Source organism: Bombus bifarius, unplaced genomic scaffold (assembly GCF_011952205.1).
Source record: "Bombus bifarius isolate JDL3187 unplaced genomic scaffold, Bbif_JDL3187 scf7180000010156_frag, whole genome shotgun sequence".
In the NCBI taxonomy this organism is placed as follows: Eukaryota; Metazoa; Arthropoda; class Insecta; order Hymenoptera; family Apidae; genus Bombus; species Bombus bifarius.
The window spans coordinates 5,030-23,484 of record NW_022885543.1 but is presented as its reverse complement, the minus strand read 5'-3'; the positions used below and the strand labels follow the sequence as shown (position 1 = coordinate 23,484).

The 18,455-nt window shown below is 39.8% G+C and overlaps 4 protein-coding genes across 6 annotated transcripts; all 4 read right to left on the bottom strand.

Moving 5' to 3' along the window:
- Positions 1-450: 450 nt before the first annotated feature.
- Positions 451-5,298, bottom strand: LOC117216109 (glutathione S-transferase-like). The gene is made up of 3 exons (XM_033462638.1): positions 5,263-5,298; positions 4,033-4,200; positions 451-647 (listed from the first exon to the last, which is right to left on the bottom strand). The coding sequence occupies exons 2-3, from the start codon at positions 4,196-4,198 to the stop codon at positions 475-477; spliced, it is 339 nt and encodes a 112-aa protein (XP_033318529.1). The 5' UTR covers positions 4,199-4,200; positions 5,263-5,298; the 3' UTR covers positions 451-474.
- A 572-nt stretch (positions 5,299-5,870) lies between these two features.
- Positions 5,871-6,812, bottom strand: LOC117216107. Of its 2 annotated transcripts, none has more exons than XM_033462635.1 (2): positions 6,775-6,808; positions 5,871-6,570 (listed from the first exon to the last, which is right to left on the bottom strand). In XM_033462635.1, exon 2 carries the CDS (start codon positions 6,561-6,563, stop codon positions 6,009-6,011), a length of 555 nt encoding a protein of 184 aa, XP_033318526.1. In that variant the 5' UTR covers positions 6,564-6,570; positions 6,775-6,808; the 3' UTR covers positions 5,871-6,008. The 2 variants fall into 2 exon arrangements, with proteins under 2 accessions (XP_033318526.1, XP_033318525.1); XM_033462634.1 differs by having other exon boundaries at positions 5,995-6,574; positions 6,779-6,812.
- LOC117216108 (hematopoietic prostaglandin D synthase-like) lies at positions 6,568-11,666 on the bottom strand (the record flags this gene model as incomplete). Its single annotated transcript, XM_033462636.1, has 3 exons — positions 6,568-6,958; positions 10,307-10,474; positions 11,582-11,666. Coding segments are annotated over 3 exons (426 nt in total), but the record flags the coding sequence as incomplete, so codon positions are not given.
- Positions 11,667-12,283: 617 nt separating this feature from the next.
- LOC117216106 lies at positions 12,284-13,206 on the bottom strand. 2 transcript variants are annotated; one of them, XM_033462633.1, is made up of 2 exons: positions 13,050-13,206; positions 12,284-12,845 (listed from the first exon to the last, which is right to left on the bottom strand). In XM_033462633.1, exon 2 carries the CDS (start codon positions 12,836-12,838, stop codon positions 12,284-12,286), a length of 555 nt encoding a protein of 184 aa, XP_033318524.1. In that variant the 5' UTR covers positions 12,839-12,845; positions 13,050-13,206. The 2 variants fall into 2 exon arrangements, with proteins under 2 accessions (XP_033318524.1, XP_033318523.1); XM_033462632.1 differs by having other exon boundaries at positions 12,284-12,849; positions 13,054-13,206.
- Between the last annotated feature and the right edge of the window lie 5,249 nt (positions 13,207-18,455).

Sequence of the window (18,455 nt, the reverse complement as noted above, 5' to 3'; positions counted from 1 at the left end):
GAGGAGGATGATGATACCATTTCCGTACGCTCCTGGTGTTTCGCCGTCCCGCGGTAGTTCCTCGGCTACCTTGATTAGCGACGCGGCTGCTACTTCTTGGCCACCGAAGTGCGCGGCGAATTGTTCCTTAAAATCTGGCCAGGTGAGCTCGTCGCCGTTCATTGTCTGCGTAAGCCAATACGCTGCCGGACCCTCTAGGGCACGGTTTAGGGCAGAATACAGTGCGCTGTTTTTCAGGCGGTGGTCCCTCATGAGCAGGCCGACGGCTGTGCACAGGCGGCTGGATCTGCGTCCGCGGCTTCGGGGTTGAAGCGCGGTAGCGATACCCAGGTTGCCCGGTGTCCTTTCTTCTTCCTCTTCTTCTTGCCTAGCGACCGCTTTAGTGCGCGCACGATACTCTTACGATCCCGTGCCGACAACGTGTGTTCGGATGCCACTTCTGATGTCGAGTCTGAATCCGAATCCGAGCTCGAGTCACATTCCGAGTCCGAGCTCGAGGCGCCCTCCCGGGCAGGGCTCGCGGGAGATTGCGATTCCGTGTTGGAGTTCTCCATCGTCCGGTCGCGGGTGGGGTACCTTTATTGTCGATAGTGACACTAGTGACGAGGGCCTCAGGCTTGATAACGAATCCGCGGCCAACGGGAGGACTATAATATAAAAAGCAACAGGAAACACGAAATAATATAATTCTGACTAGGACAACATAAACGCAAGAAGTGTTGATATTGAAAAAAATATTTAATTTTGTATATAAATATTTTCATATTTAAAAAAGTTTCCGGAAGCAGGAAGATTTCCAAACAAATAATATCATAAACCGAATGTTTCATGATCCTTTTCTAATTAGAGTGTGTGACAGCATGTGAGAACGTTTCTTAAAAATATGACTTATTGCAATTACTTAATCGCAATTATAAACGATTAAGACCTTCTCACAACGAGGCAATCTGTCCAAAGTATAAAACTCGTTATACTTGATGAGAAATCATATCTCTACTTAGGTTTCATTTCGTTTCATCGCGTTCATAAAAAGTGAATTTGTATGAACACATCGTGCAATTTAGTAATTAGGACCGTTGATCTCGCTGCAACATAGATGGATAGAAAAAAGCCATTTAAAATGATACAACGTCGGGAAGACAATTATGAAAATTATAAATGGAACACAAGATAAAATTGTTTAAGATTAATTCTTCTTTTTTTTTTTTTTTTAATCGCGAGTGTTTGCAAACGAAGTTTCAATCTGTTTACAATGATAGCAATGAGTGGAGGATGTCTATGAAAGTTATAAATGCGATATTGAATAACATTTCTGCGAGTGGGTTTGTTTTTCGTTACAAATGTTTTTTAAACGAATCTGCAATCTGTTGGAAACAACGGAACAGTAACGGGACTACTGATAGGGAAATAAGAAAGATCGCGTTTTATTTGAACAGACAAATCTTTGAAATCTATTCGAAAGTCTATTTGAAATGGTACGAGCTCGAAAAGAACGGTGAATACTATAGAAGAAGGATTAATTAAAATTCTTATTAATCTGTACGCTTTGTATATTAAATACCTTGATCGATGCCAAGATAACAAATTATTATACAAAACAGTGAAGTATCCACGTCTGACATTAATATTGAGTATTACCATTACTGTAATTTAATTTTTAACCGATCCTGAAAATTCCTTAGAACGTAAAAAGTATAAAATGTTACTGTGCATTTCAAGATTAAATGCACTGTAATTTAGAAACAATTATGAAGCGGAAACAAATAATTTATTCAGAATAAGAATTCTACGTAATCATGTTAAAAAAAAAACGTACTTATAACGCGTTTAAACTCCAAATATGTAAAGACAATAAGGGGAAAAAATTAAACGAAGAATCGTATTTTTTGTAAATTCACACAAGATTTTATCCAAAAAAAATTGGCCTGTACCAATATTTTTATTTGTCGTTACAAGTTACGAGGGTATTAAAAAATTGGCCACGAATGGACCAGAGATAAGAATTTATCAGACTTGCTCTCGTAAATTTCAAGACGTTGCATCGGATATTCTTGAAAATCTTTGGACAATGGCCTCGATATTTCGCAGCTTCTATCCTCGAAGCGGAAGAACTCGGCGTTAAAAGCGACAGAACTGGAGAAACCCGGTGACCGCGAGCCTTTCACGCTCTCGACAGATTTCTCATCCCTCGTAATCCTCCCAGTGTCACCCAATTTCCACCCTCGTATTGCGATTTGTTGCTTCCAACGAGGCGACACCTTGTCTTGTGATTTCCTTTTTCGTCGCGTGAAACACGACCGAACACTTGTTCAAACACATAATTCATATTTATCTAACTCGACAAAACGCCGTGTCATTGAAACAATAGCATTCTTTGGCTTTTATGTAAATTCCAATAAATTATGATAATGTTCGTGGAGACATTATTGCTACCTATTTTATCTGTCGTGATCCAAATTGATTTGTGGCTACGTATGTATATATATATATATTTGTATTTTCTTTTGTTCTTTCTTTTTAATTTATGTGATCTGAGAATTACATTTCTGAGAGTTCGGTGAAATTCGATGCTTTATTTTTATCAGTAGAATCTTCCTTGTCATTGTCAGAGCGCAGACGTTTACGCGTTTACGGAAAGTTTAAGGATACAAAAATACAGAAAAATGTAGAAAATATGCAAGAATATGTAAAATATCGAAAGTACAGTACTTCTAATAATACTTAGTAGCATGCTTACAAACAAATTTCTTTTGTATTTCTTGAAATTGCGGAAAGATTCGCGGTAATTATCGGATTTTTGTCCTCTTTTATCTGCTTTTTTTATTCGCAACTTATATGAGATATGAATTAATATTCAACGACGTGCGCTCTGTGCCACGAAATGAATTATCTCGCGTTAAGACTGCGGCAATTCTTACGTTTGATATTTCATTTAACGAACAGCCGCGCGTTCCTGAGTTTAAAAACCGTCACTCTGAACTTACGCTGAGAATAATATCAGGAAAAGCGAACGAGAGATGATTAGAAAGAAAATGCGAGGAGCAGTGAGGGGGATATTACTAGACTGCGCTTTTTTGTGCAAGTATAGCACGATGTTTGGGAGTGTAAAATTTTAACGAATGCGTATAATATGAAAAAATATATGAAATATCCAAGGTATAGTTTTATTAAACTTACTTTTTATAATGCTTCGTAGGTAAAACAATTTTCTATCCAGAAATTTTATTGTCAGAATTTAATGGATAATTTTAGAAACTTCAACCTTTGGAGGTATTTGTTAATTAAAAATGACAAAACTGGTATTATGTAAAAAAGAGTAATGTGTATCCTGAATCAATGTCGAATGGAAATTAGACAGTTCTATAAAAATAATCCTTCTCACGATTCCACAACTTCATAGCTTAATTAAATACAATTCTTCGGCGATATAATTACAAATACATTTACAGGAATTGTGTAATATGATAAATATCTCGTTAAAGAAATTGAAATCGTAAATTCCGCGGATAACCAGCGTTTATCATAGAGAGACAGGGATTTGCAAAGAATAAAAGTTGTAGAACGTTGAAAGGCGTTGAGAGAAACGTGATGTTATCCCGTTATTCGTTAACGCAACGCAGTTAAAAAAAATCACGTAGGAAGATTACGATAATAGATAACCTGAGTCGAGTGTTTGTCGGGGGATCTAAAAGATTCTTTCGAGTTGAGCGTCTGAGATTGCAGAGAAGAAAATTTGGAAGCCATCGAATTCGGGATGTCGATAGAAATCTTCAGTTGGAATCGTTGTATCATAACGTAGTCTGCTTATTGTCGATAAGACTTTACTAAACTAAAAGTGACTACTAAAAGTTTCTATCCTCTAAATTCTATCTACGATTCTATAATCTAAAAACTGACTTTTGCAAACAAACTGTAACATTCGTTTAACGGAAAGACATACGTATCTTGTTTGTACTCGTCTTTTCACAATGAATTCTTGAACGTCTGTCTCTGTGGTGAGACAAATGCAAAGTCATCTCATCAGTTACTCACCTTGCTTCAAATCTCCAAGAGTATCGACGAGCACGTCGCATATCATCGCATCCCATTCGTTCCTTCCCATTAGATCGTACTTCTTCGCCAAGTATCGCGCCACAGCGTTACTCTGCGCTACCGGTTTCCCGTCTATCTCCAGCACAGGCCGCATTTTATAAGGCATTGCTAAGAACAAACATGGCTCATATGAACACTGTGTAGAGGGAAACGATCGATAGGAAATCAAAACACAGCTTCCGAGGCCGTTGCGTTCTTGTGAATAGATGAATCGAAATCATTTCGGTTTTAATCAACATGGCCTAGTAAAGAAATACAGAAATGTCTTCTTTCTCCTTTTTTTCTTTTCTTACGATTACGATGGACAGGGTATCGCGTGTTTTTAACTGTTGAGAAGAACCTAAAGTTTTTAAAATCAAGGATAAAAGATCGAGTATAAAATTTGTAATTCTCACGGAAAGGAACGAATCTGTCCGATGCGGTGTACTGAATGTACGAGGAACGATCAGTATCGTTTTGCGGGAAGACCTTATGCAATGATAGTGGACTTACAACTGCGAATAAAAAATTCACGTCGCATAATACCAGACACGGAAAAAATATTAGAAAATGTACACGGTTCTTGTAATGAAAATTGAAATGCAAGGAATATAAATCGAATGTCTCTTGCGAACGTAATTTTGTGTTTTACACCGACAGGATTGATTTACAGACTTACGTTGATTTTTGGTTTCTCTATCTGCAAGCGACATATAAGATTATATCGAAGACTATGCTGCGTAAAACTTTTATTATACTATTTACGATAGAAATGTCGCAACGGAAGATCGAATTTTATATCTGCTTTGTTCTTTCGACTTTTTAGCTATGTTCTTGTTCATTTCCGAACTGATTTCAATTTTTTATCCTTTTTTTCCGACAAGTCCTAAAAAGTTTTTAAATTAACGAGAAACGTAGAAGTATTTTTGTATTCCTATTTTAAGTCACCTATTTATGGTTTTCTCAAAATATTCGAAATGCTTCGATTCATTGAAAACAATAAAGATTGCAACACAAAAATTCGAGAATCGTAAGTGAATTAAGTTGGTATTCGATAAACACGATATTACGGAAGCAAAACTTAATGAAAAGTTCGACTTTATTCCGTATGAAATTTTACTTTAAGTAAGTTTAGCCTGCACGTGAAACGAAAGTTTTATATACAGAAAAGTTTGAGTAAATGGTAGATACCTGAGAGATGAACGATGAAAGTAAAAATCGATTCTTCACGCTTACAATCCTTGTATTCAGGCCAGAGTTCTTCGGGGATCCTCTCGTCGGTATACTCGATGCCAGTATATGCAAATATGTACCGTATATGTTCGGCACGACCACGGGCATTGAAGTAGATTAGTTTGTAGGTAGGTTCGTCGCTCATTTTCCTTGCTCTGTCAACTTATCGAGAAAAATGTTACAATTAACTCGTGTAATTAACAGACTGTGTGCGTGCTTGTGCTGCTATCTCCCCATTTTAATTGATTCTTCTTTTTTTTCTTTTCTTACTCAAGCGTTCCTACGTGCTCGAAGTATATTTTTTCCTCTGAAAGTTTTTTTTTTCTTTACTGAAAACTCACTCGCAAGATCGTAACCACGCACTAAATATCTTGCAAAACTAGTAACCACGCTCTGCTACCATGTTAAGGAAATTCGAGGATTTGGGAATACAAATTATTGACGATATTTCCCACACAACAGTTATACATCTATATTCCACTCTGAAGAACGTCTTGCACGCACGCTGGTCGCCAACCGACTATTCTAGATTCTTCTAACATCTGGCAACAGTCTTTTGTCTCCACTAAGTCCTTGACGCCCTCTAACCCTTACACACACACTCTCATGTACAGTGTAAATGTATCACTTCCCTAACAAAAGCACAACGCTTTTGGTGGTGCAGCCGGTCGGCTTTCCTCCGGGCGTCGGGGGTCCTCCTTCGGTTACCACTTCGCCCTCTTGCGGCATTCGAATGTCGGATGTCTGTAAATACCGCAGTGGCCACACCTGGTCCAGGGGGCGGGTGACCTGCCTCGTTTGTTTCCGGAGCTCGCTAATGACCTCCACGGCGGGGGCGTTGGCCACTCCGTGTATAGGAAGGGCTTCATTTCTCTTTGGAATTGTTTCACCGACGTGATGTCACTCGTGAGCGCTAGTCGTTTAAAACGTTCATCGCGCGAGCCCAGCAGATGGAGGGCGGTGGCGGCGAGTACCTCTTCCCTGGTTGAATTTCGCCACTTCGACCCGAGGAGGATGATGATACCATTTCCGTACGCTCCTGGTGTTTCGCCGTCCCGCGGTAGTTCCTCGGCTACCTTGATTAGCGACGCGGCTGCTACTTCTTGGCCACCGAAGTGCGCGGCGAATTGTTCCTTAAAATCTGGCCAGGTGAGCTCGTCGCCGTTCATTATCTGCGTAAGCCAATACGCTGCCGGACCCTCTAGGGCACGGTTTAGGGCAGAATACAGTGCGCTGTTTTTCAGGCGGTGGTCCCTCATGAGCAGGCCGACGGCTGTGCACAGGCGGCTGGATCTGCGTCCGCGGCTTCGGGGTTGAAGCGCGGTAGCGATACCCAGGTTGCCCGGTGTCCTTTCTTCTTCCTCTTCTTCTTGCCTAGCGACCGCTTTAGTGCGCGCACGATACTCTTACGATCCCGTGCCGACAACGTGTGTTCGGATGCCACTTCTGATGTCGAGTCTGAATCCGAATCCGAGCTCGAGTCACATTCCGAGTCCGAGCTCGAGGCGCCCTCCCGGGCAGGGCTCGCGGGAGATTGCGATTCCGTGTTGGAGTTCTCCATCGTCCGGTCGCGGGTGGGGTACCTTTATTGTCGATAGTGACACTAGTGACGAGGGCCTCAGGCTTGATAACGAATCCGCGGCCAACGGGAGGACTATAATATAAAAAGCAACAGGAAACACGAAATAATATAATTCTGACTAGGACAACATAAACGCAAGAAGTGTTGATATTGAAAAAAATATTTAATTTTGTATATAAATATTTTCATATTTAAAAAAGTTTCCGGAAGCAGGAAGATTTAAAAACAAATAATATCATAAACCGAATGTTTCATGATCCTTTTCTAATTAGAGTGTGTGACAGCATGTGAGAACGTTTCTTAAAAATATGACTTATTGCAATTACTTAATCGCAATTATAAACGATTAAGACCTTCTCACAACGAGGCAATCTGTCCAAAGTATAAAACTCGTTATACTTGATGAGAAATCATATCTCTACTTAGGTTTCATTTCGTTTCATCGCGTTCATAAAAAGTGAATTTGTATGAACACATCGTGCAATTTAGTAATTAGGACCGTTGATCTCGCTGCAACATAGATGGATAGAAAAAAGCCATTTAAAATGATACAACGTCGGGAAGACAATTATGAAAATTATAAATGGAACACAAGATAAAATTGTTTAAGATTAATTCTTCTTTTTTTTTTTTTTTAATCGCGAGTGTTTGCAAACGAAGTTTCAATCTGTTTACAATGATAGCAATGAGAGGAGGATGTCTATGAAAGTTATAAATGCGATATTGAATAACATTTCTGCGAGTGGGTTTGTTTTTCGTTACAAATGTTTTTTAAACGAATCTGCAATCTGTTGGAAACAACGGAACAGTAACGGGACTACTGATAGGGAAATAAGAAAGATCGCGTTTTATTTGAACAGACAAATCTTTGAAATCTATTCGAAAGTCTATTTGAAATGGTACGAGCTCGAAAAGAACGGTGAATACTATAGAAGAAGGATTAATTAAAATTCTTATTAATCTGTACGCTTTGTATATTAAATACCTTGATCGATGCCAAGATAACAAATTATTATACAAAACAGTGAAGTATCCACGTCTGACATTAATATTGAGTATTACCATTACTGTAATTTAATTTTTAACCGATCCTGAAAATTCCTTAGAACGTAAAAAGTATAAAATGTTACTGTGCATTTCAAGATTAAATGCACTGTAATTTAGAAACAGTTATGAAGCGGAAACAAATAATTTATTCAGAATAAGAATTCTACGTAATCATGTTAAAAAAAAAACGTACTTATAACGCGTTTAAACTCCAAATATGTAAAGACAATAAGGGAAAAAAATTAAACGAAGAATCGTATTTTTTGTAAATTCACACAAGATTTTATCCAAAAAAAAATTGGCCTGTACCAATATTTTTATTTGTCGTTACAAGTTACGAGGGTATTAAAAAATTGGCCACGAATGGACCAGAGATAAGAATTTATCAGACTTGCTCTCGTAAATTTCAAGACGTTGCATCGGATATTCTTGAAAATCTTTGGACAATGGCCTCGATATTTCGCAGCTTCTATCCTCGAAGCGGAAGAACTCGGCGTTAAAAGCGACAGAACTGGAGAAACCCGGTGACCGCGAGCCTTTCACGCTCTCGACAGATTTCTCATCCCTCGTAATCCTCCCAGTGTCACCCAATTTCCACCCTCGTATTGCGATTTGTTGCTTCCAACGAGGCGACACCTTGTCTTGTGATTTCCTTTTTCGTCGCGTGAAACACGACCGAACACTTGTTCAAACACATAATTCATATTTATCTAACTCGACAAAACGCCGTGTCATTGAAACAATAGCATTCTTTGGCTTTTATGTAAATTCCAATAAATTATGATAATGTTCGTGGAGACATTATTGCTACCTATTTTATCTGTCGTGATCCAAATTGATTTGTGGCTACGTATGTATATATATATATATTTGTATTTTCTTTTGTTCTTTCTTTTTAATTTATGTGATCTGAGAATTACATTTCTGAGAGTTCGGTGAAATTCGATGCTTTATTTTTATCAGTAGAATCTTCCTTGTCATTGTCAGAACGCAGACGTTTACGCGTTTACGGAAAGTTTAAGGATACAAAAATACAGAAAAATGTAGAAAATATGCAAGAATATGTAAAATATCGAAAGTACAGTACTTCTAATAATACTTAGTAGCATGCTTACAAACAAATTTCTTTTGTATTTCTTGAAATTGCGTAAAGATTCGCGGTAATTATCGGATTTTTGTCCTCTTTTATCTGCTTTTTTTATTCGCAACTTATATGAGATATGAATTAATATTCAACGACGTGCGCTCTGTGCCACGAAATGAATTATCTCGCGTTAAGACTGCGGCAATTCTTACGTTTGATATTTCATTTAACGAACAGCCGCGCGTTCCTGAGTTTAAAAACCGTCACTCTGAACTTACGCTGAGAATAATATCAGGAAAAGCGAACGAGAGATGATTAGAAAGAAAATGCGAGGAGCAGTGAGGGGGATATTACTAGACTGCGCTTTTTTGTGCAAGTATAGCACGATGTTTGGGAGTGTAAAATTTTAACGAATGCGTATAATATGAAAAAATATATGAAATATCCAAGGTATAGTTTTATTAAACTTACTTTTTATAATGCTTCGTAGGTAAAACAATTTTCTATCCAGAAATTTTATTGTCAGAATTTAATGGATAATTTTAGAAACTTCAACCTTTGGAGGTATTTGTTAATTAAAAATGACAAAACTGGTATTATGTAAAAAAGAGTAATGTGTATCCTGAATCAATGTCGAATGGAAATTAGACAGTTCTATAAAAATAATCCTTCTCACGATTCCACAACTTCATAGCTTAATTAAATACAATTCTTCGGCGATATAATTACAAATACATTTACAGGAATTGTGTAATATGATAAATATCTCGTTAAAGAAATTGGAATCGTAAATTCCGCGGATAACCAGCGTTTATCATATAGAGACAGGGATTTGCAAAGAATAAAAGTTGTAGAACGTTGAAAGGCGTTGAGAGAAACGCGATGTTATCCCGTTATTCGTTAACGCAACGCAGTTAAAAAAATCCCGTAGGAAGATTACGATAATAGATAACCTGAGTCGAGTGTTTGTCGGGGGATCTAAAAGATTCTTTCGAGTTGAGCGTCTGAGATTGCAGAGAAGAAAATTTGGAAGCCATCGAATTCGTGATGTCGATAGAAATCTTCAGTTGGAATCGTTGTATCATAACGTAGTCTGCTTATTGTCGATAAGACTTTACTAAACTAAAAGTGACTACTAAAAGTTTCTATCCTCTAAACGCTGACTTTTAAAAACATTCGTTTAACGGAAAGACATACGTATCTTGTTTGTACTCGTCTTTTCACAATGAATTCTTGAACGTCTGTCTCTGTGGTGAGACAAATGCAAAGTCATCTCATCAGTTACTCACCTTGCTTCAAATCTCCAAGAGTATCGACGAGCACGTCGCATATCATCGCATCCCATTCGTTCCTTCCCATTAGATCGTACTTCTTCGCCAAGTATCGCGCCACAGCGTTACTCTGCGCTACCGGTTTCCCGTCTATCTCCAGCACAGGCCGCATTTTATAAGGCATTGCTAAGAACAAACATGGCTCATATGAACACTGTGTAGAGGGAAACGATCGATAGGAAATCACAACACAGCTTCCGAGGCCGTTGCGTTCTTGTGAATAGATGAATCGAAATCATTTCGGTTTTAATCAACATGGCCTAGTAAAGAAATACAGAAATGTCTTCTTTCTCCTTTTTTTCTTTTCTTACGATTACGATGGACAGGGTATCGCGTGTTTTTGACTGTTGAGAAGAACCTAAAGTTTTTAAAATCAAGGATAAAAGATCGAGTATAAAATTTGTAATTCTCACGGAAAGGAACGAATCTGTCTGATGCGGTGTACTGAATGTACGAGGAACGATCAGTATCGTTTTGCGGGAAGACCTTATGCAATGATAGTGGACTTACAACTGCGAATAAAAAATTCACGTCGCATAATACCAGACACGGAAAAAATATTAGAAAATGTACACGGTTCTTGTAATGAAAATTGAAATGCAAGGAATATAAATCGAATGTCTCTTGCGAACGTAATTTTGTGTTTTACACCGACAGGATTGATTTACAGACTTACGTTGATTTTTGGTTTCTCTATCTGCAAGCGACATATAAGATTATATCGAAGACTATGCTGCGTAAAACTTTTATTATACTATTTACGATAGAAATGTCGCAACGGAAGATCGAATTTTATGTCTGCTTTGTTCTTTCGACTTTTTAGCTATGTTCTTGTTCATTTCCGAACTGATTTCAATTTTTTATCCTTTTTTTCCGACAAGTCCTAAAAAGTTTTTAAATTAACGAGAAACGTAGAAGTATTTTTGTATTCCTATTTTAAGTCACCTATTTACGGTTTTCTCAAAATATTCGAAATGCTTCGATTCATTGAAAACAATAAAGATTGCAACACAAAAATTCGAGAATCGTAAGTGAATTAAGTTGGTATTCGATAAACACGATATTACGGAAGCAAAACTTAATGAAAAGTTCGACTTTATTCCGTATGAAATTTTACTTTAAGTAAGTTTAGCCTGCACGTGAAACGAAAGTTTTATATACAGAAAAGTTTGAGTAAATGGTAGATACCTGAGAGATGAACGATGAAAGTAAAAATCGATTCTTCACGCTTACAATCCTTGTATTCAGGCCAGAGTTCTTCGGGGATCCTCTCGTCGGTATACTCGATGCCAGTATATGCAAATATGTACCGTATATGTTCGGCACGACCACGGGCATTGAAGTAGATTAGTTTGTAGGTAGGTTCGTCGCTCATTTTCCTTGCTCTGTCAACTTATCGAGAAAAATGTTACAATTAACTCGTGTAATTAACAGACTGTGTGCGTGCTTGTGCTGCTATCTCCCCATTTTAATTGATTCTTCTTTTTTTTCTTTTCTTACTCAAGCGTTCCTACGTGCTCGAAGTATATTTTTTCCTCTGAAAGTTTTTTTTTTTCTTTACTGAAAACTCACTCGCAAGATCGTAACCACGCACTAAATATCTTGCAAAACTAGTAACCACGCTCTGCTACCATGTTAAGGAAATTCGAGGATTTGGGAATACAAATTATTGACGATATTTCCCACACAACAGTTATACATCTATATTCCACTCTGAAGAACGTCTTGCACGCACGCTGGTCGCCAACCGACTATTCTAGATTCTTCTAACATCTGGCAACAGTCTTTTGTCTCCACTAAGTCCTTGACGCCCTCTAACCCTTACACACACACTCTCATGTACAGTGTAAATGTATCACTTCCCTAACAAAAGCACAACGCTTTTGGTGGTGCAGCCGGTCGGCTTTCCTCCGGGCGTCGGGGGTTCTCCTTCGGTTACCACTTCGCCCTCTTGCGGCATTCGAATGTCGGATGTCTGTAAATACCGCAGTGGCCACACCTGGTCCAGGGGGCGGGTGACCTGCCTCGTTTGTTTCCGGAGCTCGCTAATGACCTCCACGGCGGGGGCGTTGGCCACTCCGTGTATAGGAAGGGCTTCATTTCTCTTTGGAATTGTTTCACCGACGTGATGTCACTCGTGAGCGCTAGTCGTTTAAAACGTTCATCGCGCGAGCCCAGCAGATGGAGGGCGGTGGCGGCGAGTACCTCTTCCCTGGTTGAATTTCGCCACTTCGACCCGAGGAGGATGATGATACCATTTCCGTACGCTCCTGGTGTTTCGCCGTCCCGCGGTAGTTCCTCGGCTACCTTGATTAGCGACGCGGCTGCTACTTCTTGGCCACCGAAGTGCGCGGCGAATTGTTCCTTAAAATCTGGCCAGGTGAGCTCGTCGCCGTTCATTATCTGCGTAAGCCAATACGCTGCCGGACCCTCTAGGGCACGGTTTAGGGCAGAATACAGTGCGCTGTTTTTCAGGCGGTGGTCCCTCATGAGCAGGCCGACGGCTGTGCACAGGCGGCTGGATCTGCGTCCGCGGCTTCGGGGTTGAAGCGCGGTAGCGATACCCAGGTTGCCCGGTGTCCTTTCTTCTTCCTCTTCTTCTTGCCTAGCGACCGCTTTAGTGCGCGCACGATACTCTTACGATCCCGTGCCGACAACGTGTGTTCGGATGCCACTTCTGATGTCGAGTCTGAATCCGAATCCGAGCTCGAGTCACATTCCGAGTCCGAGCTCGAGGCGCCCTCCCGGGCAGGGCTCGCGGGAGATTGCGATTCCGTGTTGGAGTTCTCCATCGTCCGGTCGCGGGTGGGGTACCTTTATTGTCGATAGTGACACTAGTGACGAGGGCCTCAGGCTTGATAACGAATCCGCGGCCAACGGGAGGACTATAATATAAAAAGCAACAGGAAACACGAAATAATATAATTCTGACTAGGACAACATAAACGCAAGAAGTGTTGATATTGAAAAAAATATTTAATTTTGTATATAAATATTTTCATATTTAAAAAAGTTTCCGGAAGCAGGAAGATTTACAAACAAATAATATCATAAACCGATGTTTCATGATCCTTTTCTAATTAGAGTGTGTGACAGCATGTGAGAACGTTTCTTAAAAATATGACTTATTGCAATTACTTAATCGCAATTATAAACGATTAAGACCTTCTCACAACGAGGCAATCTGTCCAAAGTATAAAACTCGTTATACTTGATGAGAAATCATATCTCTACTTAGGTTTCATTTCGTTTCATCGCGTTCATAAAAAGTGAATTTGTATGAACACATCGTGCAATTTAGTAATTAGGACCGTTGATCTCGCTGCAACATAGATGGATAGAAAAAAGCCATTTAAAATGATACAACGTCGGGAAGACAATTATGAAAATTATAAATGGAACACAAGATAAAATTGTTTAAGATTAATTCTTCTTTTTTTTTTTTTTTTTTAATCGCGAGTGTTTGCAAACGAAGTTTCAATCTGTTTACAATGATAGCAATGAGAGGAGGATGTCTATGAAAGTTATAAATGCGATATTGAATAACATTTCTGCGAGTAGGTTTGTTTTTCGTTACAAATGTTTTTTAAACGAATCTGCAATCTGTTGGAAACAACGGAACAGTAACGGGACGACTGATAGGGAAATAAGAAAGATCGCGTTTTATTTGAACAGACAAATCTTTGAAATCTATTCGAAAGTCTATTTGAAATGGTACGAGCTCGAAAAGAACGGTGAATACTATAGAAGAAGGATTAATTAAAATTCTTATTAATCTGTACGCTTTGTATATTAAATACCTTGATCGATGCCAAGATAACAAATTATTATACAAAACAGTGAAGTATCCAAGTCTGACATTAATATTGAGTATTACCATTACTGTAATTTAATTTTTAACCGATCCTGAAAATTCCTTAGAACGTAAAAAGTATAAAATGTTACTGTGCATTTCAAGATTAAATGCACTGTAATTTAGAAACAGTTATGAAGCGGAAACAAATAATTTATTCAGAATAAGAATTCTACGTAATCATGTTAAAAGAAAAAAACGTACTTATAACGCGTTTAAACTCCAAATATGTAAAGACAATAAGGGAAAAAAATTAAACGAAGAATCGTATTTTTTGTAAATTCACACAAGATTTTATCCAAAAAAAAATTGGCCTGTACCGATATTTTTATTTGTCGTTACAAGTTACGAGGGTATTAAAAAATTGGCCACGAATGGACCAGAGATAAGAATTTATCAGACTTGCTCTCGTAAATTTCAAGACGTTGCATCGGATATTCTTGAAAATCTTTGGACAATGGCCTCGATATTTCGCAGCTTCTATCCTCGAAGCGGAAGAACTCGGCGTTAAAAGCGACAGAACTGGAGAAACCCGGTGACCGCGAGCCTTTCACGCTCTCGACAGATTTCTCATCCCTCGTAATCCTCCCAGTGTCACCCAATTTCCACCCTCGTATTGCGATTTGTTGCTTCCAACGAGGCGACACCTTGTCTTGTGATTTCCTTTTTCGTCGCGTGAAACACGACCGAACACTTGTTCAAACACATAATTCATATTTATCTAACTCGACAAAACGCCGTGTCATTGAAACAATAGCATTCTTTGGCTTTTATGTAAATTCCAATAAATTATGATAATGTTCGTGGAGACATTATTGCTACCTATTTTATCTGTCGTGATCCAAATTGATTTGTGGCTACGTATGTGTATATATATATATATATATATATATATATATATATATATATATATGTCGGAGATGAAAGGAAAGCCGAAGCCCTTCCTTGGAAATTTTGGGAACATCCTCTAGTACCTTAGCCTAGATTTTATTATAGTTGTAATTGTTTAAGATTTGTAATAAGCGAGATTGGGTTCGAGGTGACAATCGGTCGCTGAACGTAGTCACGGTCACGGGATGGATGTTTTATCTAACGGAGGTCTGGAGTGGTTGTATGTGTTTTCTGAGAAATGTGGTTGTGGCGGCATGCGGCCTCGAGAGCGGGCCGAGCCACGTGTGATGTTGCCTCGGAGGTGCCGATGCAATGGGACATACATTGTATTTAGTAATCAAAACTCCAGGCGGAAACTGCCTAGCAACGGCGTTTGGAACTTTCTCGATGCTTCCAACGAGTGTGCCTAGCAACGGCGTTTGGAACCTTCTCGATGCTTCCAAACGGGTATAGAAAACAAAATGCAATCGTACAGGGAGAAAAAATCTCCACGAGGCTGGCATTCTTGCGATTGCCTTGGAGAGTGATACATCGAGCGTTTTCGAGGATCGCATTTGCGTCTAAGTTAGTTTCGCTTAGTAAAGAGTTATCCCGGTGACCGTGGATTCGTTTGAACTCAAACATTGCTAATAGTATTATTTAATTTAATTATTCGTAGATCGTATTATTCATTAGGCTTAGTGTTTGTTAGTCTTATTATTAGTTGTACTTATTATTTGTTAAGCTTAGTGATAGACCTGTATATACGTGTAAATAAAATCTCGGCTTTGTGAAACGATGGCTAGTCCACATGAAGAGTCGTCGCGCGCCCAGAATTCGAATCCTGATCCGACATCAGAAGTGGGATCAGAACCGTTTAAAGTGCTACAAGAGCAAATGGACCTTATGCGCGAGTTAATTCAGACGCTAGCGCACAAACCGGGGGAGCAACGACCGAGTACGGAATCTAAGGATGCAACGTTACCACGTTTTGACCCCGAAGGCGCGGGCGCCGATCCATCCGCGTGGTGCTCTCATGCTGATCTGATTTTGAAAGACCACCCGATGCAAGAGAGTGCGTTACTTTCGAGGACCAATTTCATGATGAAATGAGGATTCTCCCTTACAACGATCAGCCGACATTTTCGCCAAGAAATTCACTAACGGAACCTGAAGCTAAACGCAGCAGGCTATCAGTTCCTCGGATTAAGTGCTACCGCTGTGGTGCTCACGGACATAGGAGAACGGAGTGTCGCCTGCAAACACAAACGGGGAAGGAGCAGGATATACGAAACCCGAAGGAAAAACGACCAGCCGCATCGTCGAAGGTGACCTGCTTCAAATGCCACGAGGAGGGACATATCGCGCCTAATTGCCCATCATCGCGGAAAAGAAACTACGATTCCATTGACGAACGCCGGATCGACTCCTGTGTAGTAGAAGCTCCGGCTGGTAGATTAAGCCATCTGGGTGAGTCGTATCCATTTTACTTTGATTCTGGGGCCGAGTGTTCGTTAATCAAAGAGTCCCTAGCCTCGAAATTTTCGGGTAAAAGAATAACCGATGTGGTAGTGATGCGGGGGATCGGGAATACTTGTATTAAGAGTACACTTCAGATTTTGTCCACTGTTCGTATTAACGATCTTACATTGGAGATAGTTTTTCATGTCCTTGCTGACGATTACCTAAAATACGACATCATGATTGGTCGCGAGATTTTGAGACAGGGATTCGACGTAAATATCGCGCAAGATAGCCTCGTTATTTGTAAAACAAAGGTCGTTAACGCTTGTGGTAAAGTCGCGGAAGATGCGGTCAACATTAACGAGGTTGACACTGATGTGATCGGTCACTATAAAGATCGATTAATCTCTGTTCTCGAAAAATTTAAAGAATCATTCATTACGGGTTTCCCGCGTACTCGCGTCAGTACGGGCCAGTTGGAAATACGGCTAATCGATCCCAACGTCACCGTGCAGAGAAGCCCTTACAGGCTTAGCGTGGAAGAGCGAAGAATAGTACGCGAGAGGATAGACGAATTAATTAAAGCACAAATTGTAAAACCTAGTAATTCGCCGTTCGCGAGCCCTATAATACTCGTGAAGAAGAAGGACGGCTCAGACAGATTGTGCGTAGACTTTTGAGCGCTGAATAAAAATACGGTCGCGGATCGGTATCCCTTAGTCCTTATTGCTGACCAAATCGCGAGATTGCAGAGTGCGAGATACTTCATTAGCCTGGACATGGCTAGCGGATTTCACCAGATTCCCATTCACCCTAACTCGACGGAATATACTGCGTTCGTTACCCCCGACGGTCGATACGAATACGTGACGATGCCGTTTGGGTTGAAAAATGCACCAGCCGTTTCCAGAGAGCCATTTTCAAGGCCTTAGGCGACCTCGCTTATTCGTATGTCGTTGTTTATTTGGACGACGTTCTAATAATCGCCGACTCAATAGATCAAGCTCTAGAAAGGTTGCACACTGTACTAAACACTCTCGTAAACGCCGGATTTTCTTTCAATTTCGCTAAATGTTCTTTTCTGAAGACGTCGGTACTTTATTTGGGATATGTAATTCGTAACGGAGAAGTTCGTCCAAACCCGGGAAAAATACAAGCTTTGAATTCTTTACCTGCACCGTCGACCGTCACACAGCTTAGGCAGTTTATAGGTTTGGCCTCTTACTTCCGAAAATTTATTCCTAAATTTTCGCAAGTGATGAAACCCTTGTACGCACTCACTTCTAGTAACAAGCACATAACTTGGACGGACAGGCACGAAAAGATAAGACAGCAGATAATTTCCGTTCTGACCGACGCGCCGGTGTTAATGATATTTGATCCCAATCGTCCCATAGAGCTACATACCGACGCTAGTTCGGAGGGGTATGGAGCTATTTTAATGCATAGAGTCGAAAAGGAAAACAGAGTCATCGAATATTATAGTAAAAGGACCAGTCCCGCGGAATCTAGGTATAATTCGTACGAACTGGAGACACTAGCAGTAGTAAGCGCCGTTAAGCATTTCCGACACTACTTACATGGACGGAAATTCTTAGTAGTTACGGACTGTAATTCTTTGAAAGCCTCCAGCAACAAAGTAAACTTAAACGACCGGGTTTATAGGTGGTGGGCTTATTTGCAAACATTCGATTTTGACATCATGTATCGAGAGGGTAAACGAATGGCCCACGTAGATTTCTTTTCGCGAAACCCCGTAGACTTGAATCGCCGTATGATAGACAAGGTCGCAGAGAAAAAGATTAATCTGGCCGAGATCTCCGAAGACTGGCTATTAGCGGAACAACGTCGCGATCCGCAAATCTCCGAAATCGTTAATAAATTACAGAACGAAGAGCTCGCGGAAGATATCGCGAATAC